Raw genomic sequence first — 24412 nt, 5'->3', positions numbered from 1 at the left:
AGTAATGTCTCTGCTTTTCAATATGCTATCTAGGTTGGTCATAACTTTCCTTCCAAGGAGTAAGCGTCTTTTAATTTCATGGCTACAGTCACCATTTGCAGTGATTTTGGAGCCCAAAAAAATAAAGTCTGACACTGTTTCCACTGTTTCCCCATCTATTTCCCATGAAGTGATGGGACTGGATGCCATGATCTTCATTTTCTGAATGTTGAGCTTTAAGCCAACTTTTTCACTCTCCTCTTTCACTTTCATCAAGAGGCTTTTGAGTTCCTCTTCACTTTCTGCCATAAGGGTGGTGTCATCTGCATATCTGAGGTTATTGATATTTCTCCTAGCAGTCTTGATTCCAGCTTGTGCTTCTTCCAGCCCAGCGTTTCTCATGAAGTGCTCTGCATATAAGTTAAATAAGCAGGGTGACAAATATACAGCCTTGATGTACTCCTTTTCCTATTTGGAACCAGTCTGTTGTTCCATGTCCAGTTCTAACTGTTGCTTCCTGACCTGCATACAAATTTCTCAAGAGGCAGGTCAGGTGGTCTGGTATTCCCATCTCTTTCAGAATTTTCCACAGTTTATTGTGATCCACACAGTCAAAGGCTTTGGCATAGTCAATAAAGCAGAAATAGATGTTTTTCTGAAACTCTCTTGCTTTTTCGATGATCCGCGGATGTTGGCAATTTGGTCTCTGGTTCCTGTGCCTTTTCTAAAACCAGCTTGAACATCTGGAAGTTCACGGTACATATATTGCTGAAGCCTGGCTTGGAGAATTTTGAGCATTTCTTTACTAGCCTGTGAGATGAGTGCAATTGTGCGGTAGTTTGAGCATTCTTTGGCATTGCCTTTCTTTGGGATTGGAATGAAAACTGACCTTTTCCAGTCCTGTGGCCACTGCTGAGTTTTCCAAATTTGCTGGCATATTGAGTGCAGCACTTTCACAGCATCATCTTTCAGGATTTGAAATAGCTCAACTGGAACTCCATCACCTCCACTAGCTTTGTTCGTAGTGATGCTTTCTAAGGCCTACTTGACTTCACATTCCAGAATGTCTGGCTCTAGGTCAGTGATCACACCATTGTGAAGGCAGTATAGTTGAACTTAATCCACATTTACAGTTGAGACTAATTCTGTAATTCTGTCTCCCACAATTTTATAAATGTAAGATATTTTAGTTAGCAATCTAAACCTTAACCAATTTCCTTACAACTATTTTCTTACTATTAGAGACTTTCAAGCATGAAATATTTCTTATGCGATTTTTATTATATTCAAAAGCCTTCAACTAGCTACCAAAAAAATAAAAGAACCCATACAAGGGTACTAGAACAGCACTAAGTGAGAGTCAGTTACTTCACGCATCATCCTGCCAGTTTCCTCATCCCGGCTATCAGGTGACCTTTTACTAAAAGAGCTGTCGTTCATTCAACAAAATGCGTTACTCACCTACCATGCACCAGGTGCTCTGCTAGGGACACAATGTTGAAGACAGTCCCTGTTCTCGAAGCAAAGGACAAATAAATAATTACAAAAATTGCAGGGGACTTCCCTGATGGTCCAGTGGTTAAGACTCTGAGCTTCCACTGCGAGGGGCATGGGTTCGATCCCTGGTTGGGGAACTAGATGTTACACGGCTCGGCCAAACAGTAAAAACGTTTTCTAAAAACTACAAAAATGACACAGTCTGAGGGAACCTGGAGGATGGGCTCTGCTGCTGCGGACATGGAGGGCATGGTCAAGTGTGGAGAAGGGGAAGCTTGAGCTGAAGATAAGGAACAGGTCAGCAAGTGCTGGTTGACCTTTCAGATTTCATGGACAAGTGAAAATTTCCTCTCTGAAGATATGGAGAGACAATGTGGGGAAGCCAGCTTTAAATATTGCCCCTAAAGACTTTAGACAAAGTAACTTTTTACTACTACCAACACATTATAAAAGGACATTTTAACACCAAAGTGAAGGGTGTACATAATTGTAGAACATTCTTTTAGACTATATGAATTAGCTTGATGAAAATCTCAGTATGTCCCCCTTTTTTTTTTTTTTCACTTCATCATTTCATAGTAGACATTTTGTCCCCAAGCACACTTGGTTCATAAATCCTCACTTGGCACCTCTGAGCCCAGTGAAAAAGGCAGCGAGGAAGAAGAGGGAGGGTGCCTGCGGGGCCACAGGCAGCCGACGCCCACTCTCCAAGATGACCAAAGAGGAGGACAAGAGAGAGAGACTCACGCAAAAGAAACTGCAGAGACAGCCAGTGGATCAGAAAGGCCTGGGAGCCCTCGAAAAGGGTCAGTGGATGCCCCAGCCCTCCACTGGAAGCCCATACAGAGACCAAGAAGCTGGCACACACACAAAAGCCCCCTGGGCTTCACACATCCAGAGGCATCTCAAGACTGTCCACGATGTGTGGCTTCTGCAGAGACCAAGAGCTTGGCAGGAGGACCTGGACCAGACAGCCTCCCCTGTTGCTATGACCACATGATGCTGTAACGCTCCTCTAGGACCAGGAACCATCCCGGAAGCAGGTGTACTGGGGAAGGAGGAAAACGATCCTAGAGAAAGCAGCCCTGGAGAGAATGCCTGCACTGACCAAACTTAATTCCTGAAGTTAGGGCTACATTTCATCACTAGCATCTACGCTAATGATGGGAATGGCTCATCTTCAGGAACACAGAACACATGAGAGAATTCCATTCAGGCTGGTACACATCCCACAGTTCGGATTACTCAGGGACTCGCCCACCTCAAGCCAGTGCAAACTGTTTTGTATCAGGGGTGCACTTTTCAGAAAGAAAATCAAAATAGAACTGTTTAAAGACTCCCTTCAAATAAAATGACAAGCATTGTGGAGTGAGGCTGACGTAACAGCTGAAAAATGGAGGCTTTTGAATGTCAGAAGACGTGAGACAGAAAAGGCTGTGTAAACACAGTGTTCAGCACACCGAGAAACTGACAGGCAGGGACTGCTTCTCCCTGACACTGTCAAGTCCTTCTTGTCCGCCCACAGTTAGCCAGTGCGTGCGGCCAAGCTGGGGGAGAGGCACTACCTCTTCCGAGGTTCAAGATAACCCACCAGTGCACAGCACTTTAAAGTCCTCAACGTGTTCTCATAGTCATCTGCCCAGCTGATAGCCCCGTGGGTCAGACAGGTCCCATGACAGTCACCTCCTTCCCAACCCGAGCCTTTTCAGATGTTAAATCTGATGCTTCCAGTCATCCAGTACCCTGCCCAAGAAAAAGAGTTAATAAATAGCAATGGACATTAAAGTCAGTTCAAATGTGTCCTCAATCTCTTTCCAAACTCTCCTTTTCACAGTAATAAAATCAACTAACTTTTATGGATGTGCGAGTTGGACTATAAAGAAGGCTGAAGGGTGAAGAACTGATACTTTGGAACTGTGGTGCTGGAGAAGGTTCTTGAGAGTTCCTTGGACAAGAGATCAAACAAATCAACCCTAAAAGAAATCAATCCTCAATATTCACTGGAAGGACTGATGCTGAAGCTCCAGTACTTTGGCCACCTGATGCGAAGAGCTGATTCACTGGAAGAGACCCTGATGCTAGGAAAGACTGAGGGCAGGAGAAGAAGGGGTGGCAGAGGATGAGCTGGCTGGATGGCATCAACTCAATGGACATGAGTTTGAGCAAACTCTGGGAGATGGTGAAGGACAGGGAAGCCTGGCTTGCTGAAGTCCTTGAGGTCGCAAAGAGTCAGACACAACTGAGTGACTGAACAACAATGAACAAATACAGCTACAGACCCATAGCTGCCTAGAACTGAAGGCAGGCAGTATTCATGGAGAGTGCCCACATTTACTCAATAACTGGGTTACCTACCTCGAGCAAGCCAAAAATAATCTTGGCCACATTTTCCTCATCTGTAAAAACTGATGCAACAAGAATTCTGTGAAAGTTTTAGAAACTTTCTAACTCACACACAATTGTTGGCTGCTATTGTTATAATGTTAGACAATCTTGCAAAACAAGCATTATTATAATCCTCACTTTACTAGTGACCAAAGCTTAGCAACTTGTTGACATGGTTGAAAGAACTTTCTGGGAGTGATAGACACGTTTTCTACCTTGATTGGTTACACAAATGAGTACCTGTCAAAACTCATAATTGTGCACTGAAGCTAAATGCATTTCAGGGTACTTAATTTTATCCCAATTAAAAAATTTTTTCATAGATCACATGGCCAACAAACAGCATAAGTATTCCAGAACACATGCATTCATTCAGGTTGGAACAGAGATGTTCTCCTGGTTCTTATTCTATAATACACTTTCTGATTAATCCTTCCTACCCAACTGAAAACCTGAATGCTGACTACATCCACAACCATTTCTGTCTCGATCTCATGGATATCAAACCTGCTCTACTTAAGCAGCTACATGAAAAAGAAAGGAATTAGAACATTCTTTGACACCATACACAAAAATAAATTCAAAATGGATTAAAGACCTACGTGTAAGACCAGATGCAATAAAAAACAGGCAGAACACTGACATAAATTGTAGCCATGTCATTGATCTACCTCCCAGAATAACAGAAATAAAACCCAAAACAAACAAACGAGATCTAATTATACTCAAAATATATTGCACTTTAAAGGAAACCATAAACAAAATGAAAAGACAACTCACAGAATGAGAGAAACTATTTGCAAACAGTATGACTGATAAGGGATTAGACTCCAAAATTTACAAACATCTCCTGATGCTTAACCACATCGAAACAAACAACTTAATCAACAAATGGGCGGAAGACCTAAATAGACATTTCTCCAAAGAAGACATACAGGTGGCCAAAAGGCACATGAAAAGATGCTCAACATTGCTAATTATTAGAGAAATACAATCAAAACTACAATGAGAGTCTCACCTCACACCAGTTAGAAAGGCCATTATCAAAAAATCTGCAAACAATAAATGCTGTTTATTTATTCCTTTTCTCCACCCTCCTTCACTGTTGGTGGGAATGTAAATTGGTACAGCCACTATGGAGAACAGTATGGAGGTTCCTTAAAAAAAACCGAAAATAGAGCTACCATATGATCCAACAATCTCACTCTTGAGCGTATATCCAGAGAAAAACATGGTTTAAAAGGATGCATGCACCCCAGTTTTCACTGCAGCACTATTTACAATATCCAAGACATAGAAGCAACCTAAATGCCCATCAACAGGTGAATGAATGAAGAAGATGTGGTACCTATATGCATTGGAATATTACTCAGCCATTAAAAAGAATAAAATAATGCCATTTGTAGCAATATGGATGGATCTGGAGATTATCATACTGAGTGAGTAAGTCAGTAAAAAACAAATATCATATGATATCACATATTGCAGAATCTTAAAAAAGAAAAAAAAAGATACAAATAAACAGAAACAAATTCAGACTTAGAAAACAAACCTAAGGTTACCAGGGAAGAAGGGTAGGGGAACTGATGGAGTTTGGGATCAACATGTATACACTGCTATATTTAAAATAAAATGCCTTTCCATGGGAGGAAAAATGATGCTTTTCCTGGTTCTTATTCTATAATCCACTCTCCAATTAACCCTTCCTATCCAACTGAAAACTTGAATGCTCCCTGAATGAATTTGTATCCTACTGTTGCATGTAAACTGTATAAATCTTAATTATGCTGAACTGCTTTATAGTGCTTTTGGTATACTATATCCTTCTACTTTACTGCATATTCATTCTATTAATTTTTGAATTTGATATTGAAACTCCACTAAATATCTTAATTTATTTATTTTAAAAAATATTTGTAAAAATAAATAAATAAAAAAAAATAAAAAATAATTGTAATATACAGTGGAACTATATGTAGCTTTGTTGGAATTTTCCAAGTCTCCTGTAGATATGTCATCATACTTTCATAAGTTAAAAAGTGAAAAAGAGGGGGAAAAAATGAATGCTGACAACACCCCCTACCCTTTTGGTCTGATCTCACGGACATCAAACCTGCTCTATACTTATTCCAATATTTACATTTTACTGTTAACTTCCCACCACATTACATAGACTTCCTAGAGGAGGAAGTCTCTGGGAATGACCCTACAGGGCATTACAGGTCTAGACCTCAACAGTCACCTTGAAAATGCAAGTCAGGCCCATGTACTAGGTGCCTACAAGCCAAATCAACAGGTCCCCAAGAATCTAAAATATCAACTCGCAGTCTAAGTCAGCATTTCTTCAACATTTTGGGGGGTCAACTGATCATGCAAAGAAATAGAAGAAAACAATAGAATGGGAAAGACTAGAGATCTCTTTAAGAAAATTAGAGATACCAAGGGAACATTTTATGCAAACATGGGCTCAATAAAGGACAGAAATGGTAGGAACCTAACAGAAGCAGAAGATATTAAGAAGAGGTGGTAAGAATACACAGAACTGTACAAAAAAGATCTTCATGACCCAGATAACCACAATGGTGTGATCACTCACCTACAGCCAGACATCCTGGAGTATGAAGTCAAGTGGGCCTTAGAAAGCATCACTACGAACAAAGCTAGTGGAGGTGATGCAATTCCAGTGGAGCTATTTCAAATCCTGAAAGATGATGCTGTGAAAGTGCTGCACTCAATATGCCAGTAAATTTGGAAAACTCAGCAGTGGCCACAGGACTGGAAAAGTCATCTCACATGCTAGCAAAGTAATGCTTAAAATTCTCCAAGCCAGGCTTCAGCAATATGTGAATCGTGAACTTCCAGATGTTCAAGCTAGTTTTAGAAAAGGCAGAGGAACCAGAGACCAAATTGCCAACATCTGATGAATCATCGAAAAAGTGAGAGAGTTCCAGAAAAACATCTATTTCTGCTTTATTGACTATGCCAAAGTCTTTGACTGTGTGGATCACAATAAACTGTGGAAAATTCTGAAAGAGAAGGGAATACCAGACCACCTGACCTGCCTCCTGAGAAACCTGTATGCAGGTCAGGAAGCAATAGGTAGAACTGGTTCCAAATAGGAAAAGGAGTACATCAAGGCTGTATACCGTCACCCTGCTTATTTAACTTACATGCAGAGTACATCATGAGAAATGCTGAGCTGGAAGAAGCACAAGCTGGAATCAAGATTTCCGGGAGAAATATCAATAACCTCAGATATGCAGATGACACTGCCTTTATAGCAGAAAGTGAAGAGGAACTAAAGAGCCTCTTGATGAAAGTGAAAGAGGAGAGTGAAAAAGTTGGCTTACAGCTCAACATTCAGAAAACTAAGATCATGGCATCTGGTCCCACACTTCACGGCAAACAGATGGAGAAACAGTGGAAACAGTGTCAGACTTTATATTTCTGGGCTCCAAAATCACTGCAGATGGTGACTGCAGCCATGAAATTAAAAGATGCTTACTCCTTGGAAGGAAAATCATGACCAACCTAGACAGCATATTCAAAAGCAGAGACATTACTTTGCCAACAAAGGTCCATCTAGACAAGGCTATGGTCTTTCCAGTGGTCATGTATGGATGTGAGAGTTGGACTATAAAGAAAGTTAAGCACTGAAGAATTGATGCTTTTGAACTGTGGTGTTGGAGAAGACTCTTGAGAGTCCCTTGGACTGCAAGGAGATCCAACCAGTCCATCCTAAAGGAGATCAGTCCTGGGTGTTCATTGGAAGGACTGATGTTGAAGCTGACACTCCAGTACTTTGGCCACCTGATGCGAAGAGCTGACTCACTGGAAAAGACCCTGATGCTGGGAAAGATTGAGGTCAGGAGGAGAAGGGGACGACAGAGGATGAGATGGTTGGATGGCATCACCAACTCAAAGGACATGAGTTTGAGTAAACTCCGGGAGTTGCTGATGGAGAGGGAGGCCTGGCATGCTGCAGTTCATGGGGTCGCAAGGAGTCGGACATGACTGAGCAACTGAACTGAACAGAACTAAACATAAGGCACTCTTCTAAGTATTCCTGACAAGGGAAGTAAATGAAATTAAATTCTTGGTTTGTGGCTATTTCATCATAGTGGAGATAACTTTCAGAATCCCATCAAAAAGTGAGCCTTTTCATCCAAATCAGTAAAACAAGTCAAAACAATAAGTCAATTTAATAGGAGCAATGAGCCAGCGCAGAAAGGCCTGTCTCTACGAAAGTAACTAAAACCAAACCACCACTTACACACAGTGCCTATCGAGGGCCACTGGCAAGGGTTTGTACAACTGGGCTTGAGAAATGATTTGATGTAAAAACTCTGCACTCTTTTTGTTTTTAAATTATGTATAGCTACTTAAAGAAATTACCACCAGAAAACAGCAGAGGTTGTTTCAGGGAAATAAAGATAGACCAGGTGCACAGGGCAGAGTTCAAAACTAAAATAATTATCTTTTCCTCAAAGTATTAAATGAGGGACTTCCCTGATGGTCCAGTGGTTAAGACTCCACACTTTCAATGCAAGGGACGCAGGTTCAATTCCTAGCCAGGGAACTAAGATCCCACGTGCAATGCAGTGCAGCAAAAAAATTAACTAATTTTAAAAATGGTACTTCCCTGGCAGTCCAGTGGCTAGGAAGCCACACTCCCATCACAGTGGGCACAGGTTCAATCCCTAAGATCCCACATGCCAAGGAGTCAAAAAAATAAAAACTAAGAATCAAATGACCACAAATAGGGACTTGTTTAGAATCTTTCAGACACTTGCCATATCTCTTCAAAGTTCACTTGGCAAAAAGGAAATAATTTTCCATCTGAATCACGCCAAGACCAACTGAAAAATGCCATTATGTGTGCACAGTTACGCAAGTCGGCACCTTACAAGTCGCTATCTTCCAACCTACATTAAATATCAGCTTCCTGTAGCCTTTCCTGGAGAATGATAATGTGTGGTGAGCTTTCCACTAGCAAATAAGAGTGTTTAAACAGAACGTCCCGTATGTACACATCTAACTCACGGGGGCGGCCCGGGATGAGCCAGCCTCTCTGAAGGAGCCTACTCTCCAAGTCCTAACACCAGGCATTCTTTAGAAGTCACTTTGGTAATAAGAACTGTTGACCTTTAGGGCTAGAAACCCTGGCTGATATCCAAGGTGAAACTGTGGTTTTATGGGACATTCTCTTCCCGGTTCTGACTGACAACAGGCCTTACCTACTAGTTAAATTTCTATCTGGGATTAACTCCATCTGGCCAAGAATTACTTGCCTCCAAATAGCTTAAAATAAGGAAATAAGATTCAAAATCTCCATGGGTGGAAAAAACTTTTCAGAAAAACAAATATTGGACATCCCTAGTGGTCCAGTGCTTAAGACTTTGCCTTTCACCGCAGGTAGAGGCTCCTGGCTGGGAAGCTAAGATCCCTCATGCTTTGAGAGTAAAATAAAAACGGAAGAAATACTATAATAAATTCAATAATGACTTAAAAAAAAAAAACAAGTATTAGTCCCTATTCAATGTGCATGAACTTGCATTACTATCTGTAAAATGGGTATACTTTACAATGTATTGTTGAACAGTCAAATGATTCAGATGATCGTTCAAAGGAATCTAATTAGGTTCTTTTTGAAAAAAGCAGCCTGAAAACTATAAATTCTTATAGAAATGTGATCTAGTATGGTAATAATCTGCAACTGTAAATTCTCCATTTGTGCTATTAATCAGAATGGCTTACAAGACTTAACATTCTGTTTTATGTTCTGTGGCTAGAAAATGGAAGAACAAATCCTAATTCTAAGCTATGTGATCTAAAATTTTACATATCCAAACTACCATGTGCCTTTGATCCCATTTCAGCAGCAGTGTGAAGAAAATGCTAGCAACACTAGTGTATTACACCTTACAGCATTAGCAGTAGTCAAGTAGCAGTATCATATGCGGAGCGGGCAATGCACCAGGAGGGAAGACCAGGTCCCAGTCCTGGTTCCGTAACTTACTCATCATAACACAAAACATTTATGCAAAGAGTTCTGCTTCTCGATTTCCTCAGGTATAAAACAGAGCTCCAATCACATGCCTTGCCACCTCATAGGGTGGATGTGATAACTGAATGAAAACGTCTTTAATATCATACCTACAAGCTACTTTCCAAAAACATATGGCATTTTATTTCACTTTTCTGAAAGATGAAAATTTAGCATTGCCTCAGTAATTATATATGATTGCTAACATTTTAAAACCAAAACCCTTAACATGACTGTCGTTGGACTAAGTAACAGGTTAAAAAGATCAGAGGGTGGCAGTACTTTAAAATCCACAGTGCTTTTTCTGGTTCAAAGTGATGACTCAATTCTGAGCACTTTTAGAACGTGCTGACAACAAACTGGCAACATTATGAACAGATTTTGCAAAGATCAAAGTATCTAATTTAAAAAAAAAGGCATCTCAAAAAATATATATATATATATTAGCAACTCGACTCAACGCAAACTTCCAAGAAACCAAGGAGTGACAAAGATGGTGTTGAAGGATAAGTTGTCTCAGATGGTACCAGTACAAATGGATTTCTTTTAAGGAAGAGGGAAAGTTATCTCAGGCTCCTGTTTCTGGAATTTAATTCTCTACAGAGAGCCCCAGAGGATGCAAGCAACACCCCCAAAGCTGAGTGGAGAAAATGAATGAAACTCCCTAGTCATGAATTAGAAGAGGTTTAAAATAAGAAGCAAAGGAAGATTGTTAGCATTTCTTTATACCTTTCACGTATCAGGCCCTGTGGCGAGTATTATCCCCACCATTCTGAGAAGGCAGCTGGGGTGAAAAGGCGATTGAATAACTTACCCACAGCCTCGCAGCTTAGGCACAAACCCTACTTGATCAAGTCTGCACCCTCTCTATTACATCCCTGCACCAAATGTTCTGGGTATCATTAACATTTTTTCCAGTTCTATAACAAAGTATGCCCCCAAGGTTTCATAAAGGACATCCGGGTGAACAAAATGTAGCTCAAGGTTGAAATGCCTCTATTTGTTTTATTTTCCCAATTTTAATAAAAACACAAGGAAGCAGAGAAAAGCAGTACCCTGGCCTGGAGGCTTCTACAAGTAGAAAATATTTTTCACCTGATTATATACCTATAAAGTTATAAACTTTAAATAGTCAGTGTAACAAGATATAACCAACATTTTCAAACACAGTAGTCACATCTTCAATATAAAATCACTTATAGTGTTTCATAAAAAGAGAAACGCAGGATTTTTCCTATCTCCAATCCCTTTTCATTGACTAAACCCACTCTTCTCATACTGCAATCAAAACGAATTAGTGAATCCTTCTGCATAGCTGTCATATTTAGTATCTCCGTAAAGTAACATCAGAACATTAAGCATTAAAAAATTAAATAGTTGAGAGTATTAAATTCAATAAGCAGCAATTCTAGTGAATAATCAAAAAGTTCCACAGAAATGCAAAACTACTCTGCAACAAATCTTATTAAATGTAGTAAGAGAAACATTCCCAGACTGAAAATTCATCTAAATCCCTCTTCAAAATGTAAATATGTATTTCCCCAGACAAGAAACAGTCCAAGTCTCTATTCATGAGAAACTGTCAACTTGGGGCTGTCTGCCCAAATGGAGAATGGAATAAAAAGGATCACAGGAGGCATTAACTCTGTGCAAGTATTTGCACGTGGGTGTGCCAGATGTTCTGAGAACATAATAAGACAGAATTATAACTCAGAAGGAGCAGAAACCACACACCTTCTGCTCTATTTTACCCATCAACCCTGAATATTCATTGAAAGGACTGATGCTGAAACTCCAATACTTTGGTCACCTGATGTGAAGAGCCTACTCATTTGAAAAGACCCTAATGCCGGGAAAGATTGAAGGCGAAAGGAGAAGGGGGCAGCAGAAGATGAAATGATCAGATAGCATTACTGACTCAATGGCCATGAATCTGAGCAAACTCCAGGAGATAGTGGAGGACAGGGGATACAGGATAGTGAAGGGGACCTGGCGTGCTGCGGTCTATGGGGTTGCAAAGAGTCACAGACATAGCGACTGAACACCAACAACCTAACGGTAGTCTTCCAAAGGGACACGAAGCCACAGGTTGAGCTGGGCTGAGTGTATCACAGTGAATGGAGAGGACGGAGCACCAGGAGAAGACAAGGAGGAAAGTCAAGAAAAGCAGTGAGGAAATTAATATCTTGGGCTTAAAAGATCCTCTAGTAGCTATGACTAACTGAAGAAAGAATTTCAAACTCCCATGCCATCAGAGTTCAGAGCTCTGGATGATTTACTCCAAGCTACATCTGATACAGATAACTATTAAAAATACAATTTTACCCAGCATCATAAGGTTTAGCCCCTATCCTCAAGAAGTTCATCACAAGATGTAATAAAAAGATACAGGAAAAGGTCACTAAAAAGTTTATCCAGAGGAAGTGAGTGAAACCACAGACTGTAGTGCTAAGCATCTCTTGGTAAGAAGGAAAAGAGTAAGAGTGAGTAGCGATCAGGAGTCATTAGGTAACTAAAAATGTCAAAGAAGCTTTATGTCTACCAAAATTTGGTCAAGGTAGTAAGCAGAATTTCCGAGACCCGAGAGAACATATCTGGGAACCTGAACACTTACTAACATTTCCAAAACAGCCCTTTTCACAATGGCGGAAGCTTTCTTGAACTGACTCCTATGAGAACTGCAGCCAGTTTTGTTTTTTCCATATCTACCCTGTACAATATTTGGCCCATAGAAAGTTCTCAATAGATGGTTTGAGGCAGAAGAAAATCAAACTTAAGATTCCAACAGTAAGGATTGTTCAGTTCAGTTCAGTTGCTCAGTCGTGTCCGACTCTTTGCGACCCCATGAATTGCAGCATGCCAGGCCTCCCTGTCCATCCATCACCAACTCCCGGAGTTCACTCAGACTCACGTCCATCGAGTCAGTGATGCCATCCAGCCATCTCATCCTCTGTTGTCCCCTTCTCCTCCTGCCCCCCAATCCATCCCAGCATCAGAGTCTTTTCCAATGAGTCAACTTTTCGCATCAGGTGGCCAAAGTACTGGAGTTGCAGCTTCAGCATCATTCCTTCCAAAGAAATCTCAGGGCTGATCTCCTTCAGAATGGACTGGTTGGATCTCCTTGCAGTCCAAGGGACTCTCAAGAGTCTTCTCCAACACCACAGTTCAAAAGCATCAATTCTTTGACGCTCCTGAGTTTTCCAAATTTGCTGGCATATTGAGTGAGGATTGTTACTCATATCTTTTTTCCACCACTTAACATCAAAATATAATCTTAACTATACACCATGTATAGATGGCCTGATTCTATATAGGGTCTAACTAGAGGATCCAATAAAACAGGTGCATTTTTTCTTGGTAAACAGAAAAATTTACCCTTTGTAACCCATTTCTCCCATTTTTTGAAACTTATTATTTATTTGGGTTTGCGCTGGGTCTCTGTTGTGGTGTGGGGGCTTCTAATTGCAGTGACTTCTCCTGTTCTACTGAGCTTGGGCTCAGTAGTTGTGGCACTCGGGCTTAGTTGCTCCACAGCACGTGGCATCCTCCTGGACCAGGGATGGAACGGGCATCCCTGTTTTGCAAGGCAGATTTTTAACCACTGGACCACCAGGGAAGTCCCTCTCTCACTTTTTTTGTTTAATTTTAACCGTGCCTAGCCCCATGTGGGATCTCAGTTCTCTGACAAGGGATCAAACTCTCAACCCCTGCATTGGGAGTTCTGAATCCTAAACTGCCAGGGAAGTCCCTCTCCCACCTTTCTTGATTTCTTACCCCCAAGGAAGATGTCTGAAGTTCTCATCTGAATTATGGACAATTTAGTTAGGAGAAATGTACAAATATGGTCCAAATCAATAGTCTACCTAGGAATGAAATGACTACAGTGTAGCAGTTTACTGTACAAGAAAAAACAGACCTTTTATAGCACAAGGAGATTTAACTGGTACTTATTCTGGTAAATAACTCAATCAACTTGACAGAGGTTGGGAAAGGGAGGGTAAGTCCACGTGTGAACACTGCCTCTTAGACTGCCTGTATCTGTATCGGCTTCTATTTTCGTTCCATGAAGCTAGCCATGGGAACTGTTTTTAAAAGATGCAGTTTCAACTTGATATCATTAATTGTTGCCAACTATCAAGAAAATCTATGAGATAAACATAAAAGAGAATTTCTCATTTGTCACTGAACAATAAGAAACACTTTGTATGACCTGCTTATCAGAAATAAGAAGAAATATTGGTTTTTCCTTCAGAATTGTGATGTATGTAAATAATGTCTGAGTTAAATATTAGCCAGTTGCCAGTGCAGAAAAAGCATGGAAGACAAGCTAACAACCAACAGCCAACCATGAACATTGCCATAAACATGAGTTAAGCTACAGGTTAATTTACACAAGAATATATATTTTTTCACCTCTCCTCCTTCCTCTTTTGATAAATGACTCTCTCCTAGAGGGGTTCCTTTCTCAATGCCAAATGAGGACACAAAATGCCCCAAAATATGTTGATTCATTGCAGAAGATTCAGGTAATTATGAATGATTGGCCCTCAAACTCAACACTCATGTTTTCTTGGCATTTAATTTAAATATAAGTTGACAAGGCACAATTTAAAAGAATGATAAGGTAATCTAATACCTTTAAAAAAAATCCTCTCCCCGGGACTCTCCCTGGTACTCCAGGTGTTAGGAGTCCGCTTGCCAATGCAGGGGACATGGGTTCGATCCCTGGTCTGGGAAGATTCCCCATGCCTCAGAGCAACTGAGCCCTTGTGCCACAACTACTAAAGCCCGTACACCTAGTGCCTATACTCCGCAACTAGAGAAACCCCCGGCTCACCGCAACAAAGACCCATGCAGTCAAAAATAAATAATAGTTAAAAACAAAAAAACAGGACTCCTTAACTCAGGGCTGACCCATTCCCCTCTGTTTTGTTCCCAGTCCTCTCTTCCTTACGCTGTGTGTACACAGCCGGGGGTGGGGGGGGGGGGGGGGGGCGCTGGCCAGGCCTGCCCTTCCACTCAGCAGTTCTTACTGAAACACAAAACCTGTACAGTTTCAGATGAAATGACACCATCTGGAAGCATTGGATCAGCTGAAAAGTTCACTCAGGTTTTTCTGTAAGGTAGTATGGAAAAAGCCAAGCGAACATTTTGGCTGACCCAATAATTTTTCACAACCGTCTGCCCTTTCCCGCTTGAGAAACTCAGGACTCACTTTTCATCTTCCTTCACTGCTCACAAAGAATCGAATCAACCCAGAAGACGTCAACGTCTCCTTAAAAGAAACTTCTAACTGCCTTTAAAACTACCTGTACATAGTTTAATAACTTCAAAGTGAAACAAACTTTTTTAGGTTAGACTAAAGGTAGGATGTGTGATTTTTCTTTTACTCATGTAAGTAATGTGTACACAAGAACATTTATTAATTTAGATCTGGGCCTATTGGCTATCTTTAAGTAAATACACGTTTGCTTCTCTTCGATGTGGGACTTAAACTGAAGGCTAAGGAAAACCTACTAGTTTTAATGAACAAAGTTACTTTGGAATCAAAGATTCATATGCAAATATGTACTTCTACAACGTTTGAATGCTATTTACTTAAGCAAAATACCACTAGGTTTAACCTTGTTTACACTGTAAGGTTGAGAAACAAACCCTTTTTTTCCCCTTGATTGTATAAAAGTTAGACATCAGGACAGTCACAAGTTGCAAAATTACTTATGGTACACAAAAATGAAGCTTCATTGTACATAGTCAAGAGTAGCCCCCAAATCTGTCATCCCCAAAATGGAAAAGTCTTTTTCATCTTGAGTCAAAAGAAAAAGTCATGCATTAAGATCATGAATACCCACATAAGTAGTAGTACTTGCTGATTTCAAAGAATATTGAAGCCATTTTAAAAAGGAAACTACCATGAGGGCAATCTTTCATAAAACTTGCTTAGAAACAAATTTTTAGAGGTTGCCAGTCAAACTGAGTTCCTGGTTATACTGGATATCCTAAGCCAACTCTGGAGAAGCCCAATCAAAGCAGGCTTTTCTGAACCACATTTCAGGTTGGCTAATGTCACACCAAACCATTCAATCCTTGTCTTCCTGCAAGGCAAGATCACTCATCCTTGGTCCCTCTTTATCTCCTATGGAGGCCACAAGCCACTGCTGCCCAAGTACCTGCCAGCTAAGGGGCAGTGGTAGCTTCCTTCTAGACTCACATACCTCCAGGTCTGGGCCCATTTCCACACACACCGCATACCAACCTCACCCCTCACACTCATATATGGCCCTATGGTTTATTGTTAGGCTGGAAAAGATGGGAAATGAAAGGCAGAAACTCAGGCTTTTATGGACAGCAGTCTGAGTGAGGTCTTTTAACACCCTCAGGGTATATTAAAGCTTCTATAGTAGGGGAAGATAACTCAAGTTTCAGAAATCAGAAGGGTTTTATCCCCCCACCTTCGAATAAATAGTTTAATCTATGAGTGGTGTTAAAAATTAACTTGGAAAAATTTTCGAATTACATATACATCTTATCAGACATCAAGAAATGACTCAAATCAATAACTCAGTATGAAAAAACAAAATGGATATGAAAAGAATTCTGGCAAAATACTACTACTATCAATGGGTTACTGAAGATAAGGTTGTGACCCTAGTTTACATAATCATAGAACAGATCTGAAAGGCTCATTCCCTGCAATTGAAAACTTTCCTGATTTCAAAGGATGCTGTTCTGAATGTTACATACCATGTACAACTCTCCTTCATCAACAGTCCACTCTGTTCTGCAACAGTCTCTACTCCAAGACATGGAGATTCTAATACATTTGAAAATTCTGGAGAATTCTCTTAAGAGTCATCTTGTGCCAGTGTCATACATAATGCTTAGCCTATGATTCAGAAGCGTTAAACGTTTTTGTTTTTGAGTAAGTCAACTGGTTTGCCTATATTAAAGTACAGAAAGAACTATAAGTCAGAACCACTATACATGTGTGCTGTTTGTCTTTATAAGACAAAGACAAAATGGGGGGAGAGATATTTGCACTACGAAAGGCAAAAGTTTACTGCTGCTACTGCTGCTAAGTCGCTTCAGTCGTGTCCGACTCTGTGTGACTCCATAGACGGCAGCCCACCAGGCTCCCCTGACCTTGAGATTCTCCAGGCAAGAACACTGGAGTGGTTTGCCATTTCCTTCTCCAATGCATGAAAGTGAAAAGTGAAAGTGAATTCGCTCAGTCGTGTCCAACCCTCAGCGACCCCATGGACTTCAGCCTTCCAGGCTCCTCCATCCATGGGATGTTCCAGGCAAGAGTACTGGAGTGGGGTGCCATAAAAAGGCTCTTATGTATTCACAGAAAAATACTAATATCTCCAGGAAAGAAAATTGTCACTACATTCAATTAAAAGGGAATAAAAATGGAAGACAACTAGATTTTTTTTATATTCAACATCATTTAGAATCAAAGAAATTAAATTTAAATACTGAGATAGCACTGTTCACCTATAAGACTGGAAAGAATTATTTTTCCTTTGCAGGATAAGTTTCCACATTAACAAAAATATAGTAACACAGATACTCTCATATAGTGGTAACTGGTGGGAACAAACTTTGGTAAAACTTTTTTTTTTTGGAAAGCAATGATCACTCTGTATTGATAGATCTTTGGGTTATCAACTATCTTCCAGAGGACTCTATTCTAAGGAAACACAGGAGACACAAAGTTTTACAAAAGTTATTTGTTGCACCAGGCTTCCCAGGTGGCACAGTGGTAAAGAATCTGCCTGCCAGTGCAGGAGATCCATCCCTGGGTCAGAAAGATCCCCTGGAGGAGGAAACGGCAACCCACTCCAGTATTCTTGCCTGGAAAATTCCATGGACAGAGGAGACTGGCTGGCTATCCATGGGGTGGCAAAGAGTCTGACATGACTGAGTGACTGAGCATACATGCATTTGTTGCATCAGTATATATTTAATAATAGTAACTGGAAATAAATGAAAAGTTCAACTATAAGGAAATGGTTACATAAATCATTACATCTATACAATGTAATATTATGTAGCCAGTAATAATATATAGAACTGTAATGACATAGAAATCTTGTCACATGTTAAGCAGAGAAAAAAAATCATGCAACAGTTATTAACTACAGTTACACAGTTTTGTATAAACTATAAAACTGTAATAAATAAATCTGTTACATGTTAATAAGTATAAAGAAAATACTGTAATTATCTTTGGATGCTGGAATTATTTAATCCTTACCCTTTTTCTGAATCTACCGTTTTTATACCAAGCATGCATTACTTGGAAATCATAGCAAACCAGGCCAACAGAACAGGGCTATTAAGTGACACACTTTTTAAATGTTCAAGGCTAATAACTGCAGCTTCACTTCCAAGAAATACTGAAAGAACTCCAGCACTGTATAATCCTCTGAATTATTGATACATAATTAAAAGATGCAGCTCTTCTACAGCATTATTTGTCCATATATATAATGCTAATCTTAAAAACAGGTAGAAAAGTTGGTGCATGTTAAATATTATATAAACAAAATTCCATTCCTAAGTATTTTTTAAGAGTACATCTATCTAATCATTTCTTTGCATAACTTATGGAATACTGTACTTAAGGGAAAAAAATAAAACATTTTATACATTGTAAAGCACTGTTCAAACAGGGCATCATTGTATCAATTTAAATTGCTTATCATTTCCTGCCCTAATTATCCCTGAAGAAGAAGTTTGTCTACAGAATAGCAATTTCAACTATGTAATTCCTTTCAGGGTTAACCACACACTCTTATCTGGGCTATCTACACTCCTTAAGAAGGTCAAAGGTTCCCAGGAAGGAGAGACTTTTTTTTTTAAATTCTCCTGCCTTTTAGATTCCCCTCCCATCTTCCCTCCAGGCCTAACACTCCACGCTCACCCTTCAGCCCAAGGGCTCGAGGTTATGTGACAATGATTGAATTCCTATCACCTGGCTAAACACAAATACTTTCATCTCCCCTGTTTTGCCTAAGACTTGATTCAAACAAAGGGGAAAAAAAAAACCAAAAACAAAAACAAAAAGAACACCAGATTTCCTAGTACACCGAGTCCTTAAAACAAATAGTAGTTAGTAGAATGTGAAATTTTATGCAGGCTAAGTGAAGAATTAATCTCTTCATTCCTAGTCCAAAATAAATGAGTCCAAGCCAAAAATCAATAAATAACTTAGTATAAAAGAGCAAGTCTGAAAAAGAAGAGGGGAAAGGTTTCTTGAAGGTAGGTAAACACCTCAGTCCACCAATGACTCGAGTTAATCAGGTGACCTTAGTTGAGAGTTGGATTTTTCTAAATAGCTAGGGAAGCACATGCGAACCTCAGGAAGTAATGAGACCCAGGCGAAGGGCCTTGAGAACTGCCCCAACCCCAAGAATGCCCTATTTCCAGCCCGGATCGACCAAGCTGAGAATGGGCCCCAGTGAACCGCCCAGCGGGACGGCTGAGACCAGCGGCCCAGTAGGGTCCAGTGTCCTGTGGGCGGCTTCCGGCGGAGGACTTGTCAGTCTGCGAAACTGACTCCCCTGGGAGCTCCTTCGGTCACTTTCAAGGTGACAGCTAGGAGATCGGCATCCGTCCCTCCCTCGGTGCCGCGCTGCCCCCACGTGAGACCAGCCGTCCGCAGCCTCTGCAGCTCTCCCCCAACTCCTGCACCCGAGTTCCCAGGACGCCCCCCGCCGCCTGGCCCAGATCCCCTCCGCACCCCCGCGCATCGGCACCAACTCCGCACTCACCCGCAGCGCCGCCGAGCCGACCCCGCGCTGCACAGCCCAGACGCCGAGCCCGGGCGCCCCTCGGACCCCCGGCAGAGGCGCCCCAGGCCCACCAGCGGAGCCCGCGGTGCACTCAGGGCCGGGCTTGCACCTGGGCACGCCGGGGCTCGTCCCCCACCCGGCCCTGGCCGCACGCCGGCCGCCGCTGCAGCTGCCAGGCGGGAACCCCGAGTCCGGGGCGCCCCCAGCCTCCCCGCTCCTCCAGGGCCGCCGGGGGTGAGCCGAGGGGCGGGGAGTTGGGGAAACTTGTAAATAGGGCGAGCGCGGTCGCCTGTGCCCCGCTCGCCCGCCCGCCGCCCCCTCCCGGCGGCCCCAGCCTGCGCCTCGCTGCGGGAGACAAAGGCCGGGCGGCCGCCGAGGGGCTGCGCCCCCCACCTCCCCAAGAAACCTGAAAGACGCGCGAAGCAGAACCTCAAGACGTCGGCCCCGCAGGCTCCAGGCGCTCGGCTCCGCGGAGGGGCTGGCTTCCGGCTCTCGCTCCCGAGCTGAGTACCTACCCACCCCGGCCCGCGGCGCCCGCTCCGGCCAAGATGCACCTGTTGCCACGTGCGACGCAGGACCCGCGGCTGCTGCCCGCGCACCTGGCGGAACCGCGGGTCCGGGATCACAGCGGTCCACGGCGGGCGACCCGAGCTCGGCCGCGCCCCCAAACCTGGCCGGCTGCCGAGCGGATCTTAACTCCTACTCCCCTCCTGTCACCTGAGTTTTCCGTGCGAGCTCGCGGGCTTCCCGCTAGCCCGGGGGCAGGGCCGCGGGGGCGGGACGGGCTGCGGGTGGGAGAGGCAAGCAGGCAGAATTGTCTGAGCGTAGGTGTGCGAGCAAGCAGCAGTGATTTTGTCTTCAGAGCGTCCCGACTCCAGATCGGTATTATCTTTGTGCTTCTAAGCGGTTAACTAGCTAACACCTAGTACAGGTTAAACCCAAAAGAGTTCCTAAGGACCCGCGGGGGGGCGGGGGTGGGGGAAGACGAGGCCCAACCCACTTTTCTCAAAACACAAATTAATCCCTTTTACTAAACTGAACAAATGTCATCCATAGCTATTAGACCCGTAAAATATTTTCCTTATCGGCCTATTTTAAATACAAAGCTTTTCCAAAGAGGCTAGTCCACCTACAAGAGATGTATTAATAACGTTATTGAATTATTAAATGTCAGACAACTTGACTCCAAATTTCTTTGAAATGTTATCTGGTTTGGATTTCCCAAAAGCTTTTCAAGAGAAGTGAGTTTTTTGTTTGTTTGTTTGTTTTTTCTTGAAAATTAAGCTGATAATACTGTAATTGACAACGTTTTCTATACTGTCAATATCAGATCAACTAATAGATAATATTGCCATTTACTGTTGTAAAGCCTTTTCATTGTACAGTATTCCATTAGTTCTTCAACAAGATCAAGTAATAAATAGGTCAGATTATTACCTCCATTTTTCAAGTGAGGAAATGGAAGCTCAGAAAGGTCAAGCGATTTGCTCAAGGTCACACAGCTAGTGAGGGAGGGGCTAGCACAAACTAAGCTGACCTAACTCCTAATCTTTTTATTCCATTACCTGGAGGACAGTTCTTTGAGATTATTTTAGAGATACAGTGTTAAACACCATTGAATAGTTCTTCCTTATTGCAAAAGCACCAAAAAACAACACAAATTAAAACAAAGCACTAACATTTGTTTCTGCAGGTCATGAGGCAAGTATGCTAATTAGCAACATGCCTCCTGCCTAAGCAGACTACTCCTAGTGTTAAACATATTATTTAATCTTTATAACCCTCATGTGACCCAGATGACTTGGTCCAACCTCCTACAGTTCTATTGTGTGGCTTAGTTATATCTATAAATATAGAACCTGTTTTACTTCATTTTTCTGTGGTATAGATTGAAGGGAAAAAACAAAACAAAAACTCCTAAGTATTTAGAAGCAACTTTTATGGCCGCTGAGGAATCTGAAACTTAGCTTCTAATTGCATTCACATAAAAACAGAAGTTACCTTCTAGGGACATCATCTGGGTCTCTGTCAAGGCAAACATGCTTCAAATGGGGCCTGCTGCCTTTTCTTTCCTTCTTGGTTCTGGGCATGTTGCCACGGTCTTGATCTCTGAACTCTAATACAGACTCCAGGAACAATACAAAGGGTGATAATACCACATGACTTTGTGGTCCTTTGTCCTAAAAAAAGATTAGCATTTTTTTTCTCCATTAGAAAGATGCAAATTAAAACTACACTGAAAAGTCACTTTTCACTTATCAGATTGATATTGACAAAGATTAGAAAGTTTGATAACCTCTGTGTGTTGGTGGAAGTGTGGAGAAACACAGTTGCAGTGCAGATTATGAATGTAAATTAGAATGATTTCCATCAAGGGCCATTCACAACAATGGCACCCCACTCCAGTACTCCTGCCTGGAAAATCCCATGGACGGAGGCGCCTGGTTGGCTGCAGTCCATGGGGTCGCTAAGAGTCGGACACAACTGAGCGACTTCACTTTCACTTTTCACTTTCATGCATTGGAGAAGGAAATGGCAACCCATTCCAGTGTTCTTGCCTGGAGAATCCCAGGGATGGGGGAGCCTGGTGGGCTGCCGTCTATGGGGTTGCACAGAGTCGGACACGACTGAAGTGACTTAGCAACAAAATTATAAAGACACATAAACTTTGAGCCTGTAAGTCTACTTGTAAGAATTCATCTTACAACACACGTGAGAAATGGCAGGTGTATATAAGCTTGTCCATTTCAGCATTTTTTATAACAAAAGATTTTTTAAGTACATTCATTAATACAAGACTGGTAAATTACTGATACAGCCATAAAATGACATCTGGGGGCTTCCCTGGTGGTTCAAATGGTAAAAAGAATCTGCCTGCAATGCGAGAGACCCAAGTTTGATCCCTGGGTCGGGAAGATCCCCTGGAGAAAGAAATGGCAACCCACTCCAGTATTCTTGCCTGGAGAATTTCATGGACAGAGGAGCTTGGTGGTCTGCAGTCCATGGGATAGCAAACAGTCGGACACAACTGAGTGGCTAACACACTATGAAAGCTTAAAAAAAAAAGAATAAGAGAGCTCTTTAAATTTCTATGAAATGATCTCTAAGATCCATTATGTGCACAAATTTTAAAATGCAAAATGATTATGTAATAGTGTATTTTCTATTAAAAAGGGGAAATTGTATACCGTTGTTTGTTTGTAGAAGCATAATATGTCTCTGAAAAGATATACCAGAAACTGGTAAAATTGGTTGCTTTTTGGGAAGGGAGCTGGGTGTCTGAAGGGCAGGATTTGCAGAAAATTTGAAGAAGATAAACTGCACGAGATATAATTTTGTATTTTTTGAATTTTGAATGATGTAAATAATAGTACCCATTTCAAAACTTAAAATTTTTCACCACTTGAAGTTGGCCATCAGGAATGGCTCAGATTCCCTCCTTACTAATTTAACTTACAGATAAAATAAATAATCAAATTTCTCATGCATTAATGGGGCAACAGCAAAATTCTCAATAGATGCTTTCAAACTATTTGTTCTCTAGTTTATCTAAAGAGAAAGGCTTTCGTACATAAAATTCTAACATGCTGTGATTATGGTGAAGATGATGAGCTAGCAAATTCCTCAGTTTTATTAACAGTGACATCTCCCTGGGGCAGAGCTTCCAGCTAATTTTCCCAAAGTCACATTCAATCAGAAATGAAAGAAGGAGCTCAGGCTAGTTCCCAAGAGGGATATTCTAGTACCATTGATTTGACTGCGGGGGAAATAATTCCGTGAGAATTCCATGGAGTCATTTATTTTACTCTCAAGTTTGATATCTTTTTGTTTTTTAATTTGGAAAAGATCCTGATGCTGGGAAAGATTGAAAGGAGAAGGGGGTGGCAGAGACCGAGATGGTTAGATAGCATTATCGATTCAGTGGACATGAATTTGAGCAAACTCCAGAAGATAGTGGAGGACAGAGGAGCCCAGTGTGCTATACAGTCTATAGGGTTGCAAACAAGTCAGACATGACTAGTGACGTCCACCACTTTGGAGGAGGAAATGGAAACCCATCCCAGTATTCTTGCCTGGAGAATTCCATGGACAAAGAAGCCTGGTGGGCTATAGTCCACGGGGTCGCAAAGAGTCAGATATGACTGAGCAACTAATACACACACCATACCATCACTTCATTGAACAAGGGATCTGAACAACTCACAAAGACAGGCACAGTAAAACTTTAAAATAAATATTTACAAATGTAAAATAGAATCCAAGGAAAAGCAAACAGCTAAGAGTAAACACATCCCTGAGTAACAAATTAAGCCAGTGAGCTTGTTGGTAGCCAAGTGTCCCAACCACTTACATAACAGCCATTTTTCAAAAGGGGCTGATAGTTCCTCAGTGGAAGCTCTGAGTTTCCTAGCACTGAATTCAAAGAAAAAATTTTTTCACTCATATTTCCAGTCAAGACTACTGAATGGAAAACAATAATATATTGTTGATTATACTGTAAGAACCTTTTATGTGGTTATTTTTGTAGTCATTTTGAATAAAACTCAAAGTATTATAATGAAACTCAACAAAGGTATTCACCCAATCGGGTACCAGGTCAGTGTCAAACTGGACTGCAGTTCCTTACTATATTCTTCAGAAAATCAAACATACTCACAGTCAGATTTTTAATGTCTCCACACATCCCTCACCTTAGAGATAGATG

The 24412-nt window shown here is 41.5% G+C and overlaps 1 protein-coding gene across 1 annotated transcript in view; it reads right to left on the bottom strand.

The window, feature by feature from the left end:
* The window catches only part of LOC105001960 (cuticle collagen 2C-like), a 64050-nt gene extending 42253 nt beyond the window's left edge, over window positions 1-21797 (bottom strand). The window contains exons 1-3 of the mRNA XM_010858396.1: window positions 21709-21797; window positions 20378-20492; window positions 19687-20306 (exon numbers count right to left, since the gene is read on the bottom strand). Coding sequence (XP_010856698.1) covers window positions 19687-20306; window positions 20378-20492; window positions 21709-21797 — 824 coding nt within the window. The remainder of the gene's footprint in view (window positions 1-19686; window positions 20307-20377; window positions 20493-21708) is intronic.
* Window positions 21798-24412: the final 2615 nt, after the last annotated feature.

The sequence above is a fragment of the Bison bison genome, unplaced genomic scaffold, assembly GCF_000754665.1.
Source record: "Bison bison bison isolate TAMUID 2011002044 unplaced genomic scaffold, Bison_UMD1.0 scf7180017864386, whole genome shotgun sequence".
Classification (NCBI taxonomy): Eukaryota; Metazoa; Chordata; class Mammalia; order Artiodactyla; family Bovidae; genus Bison; species Bison bison.
This window is presented reverse-complemented; position numbering and strand designations above follow the sequence as displayed.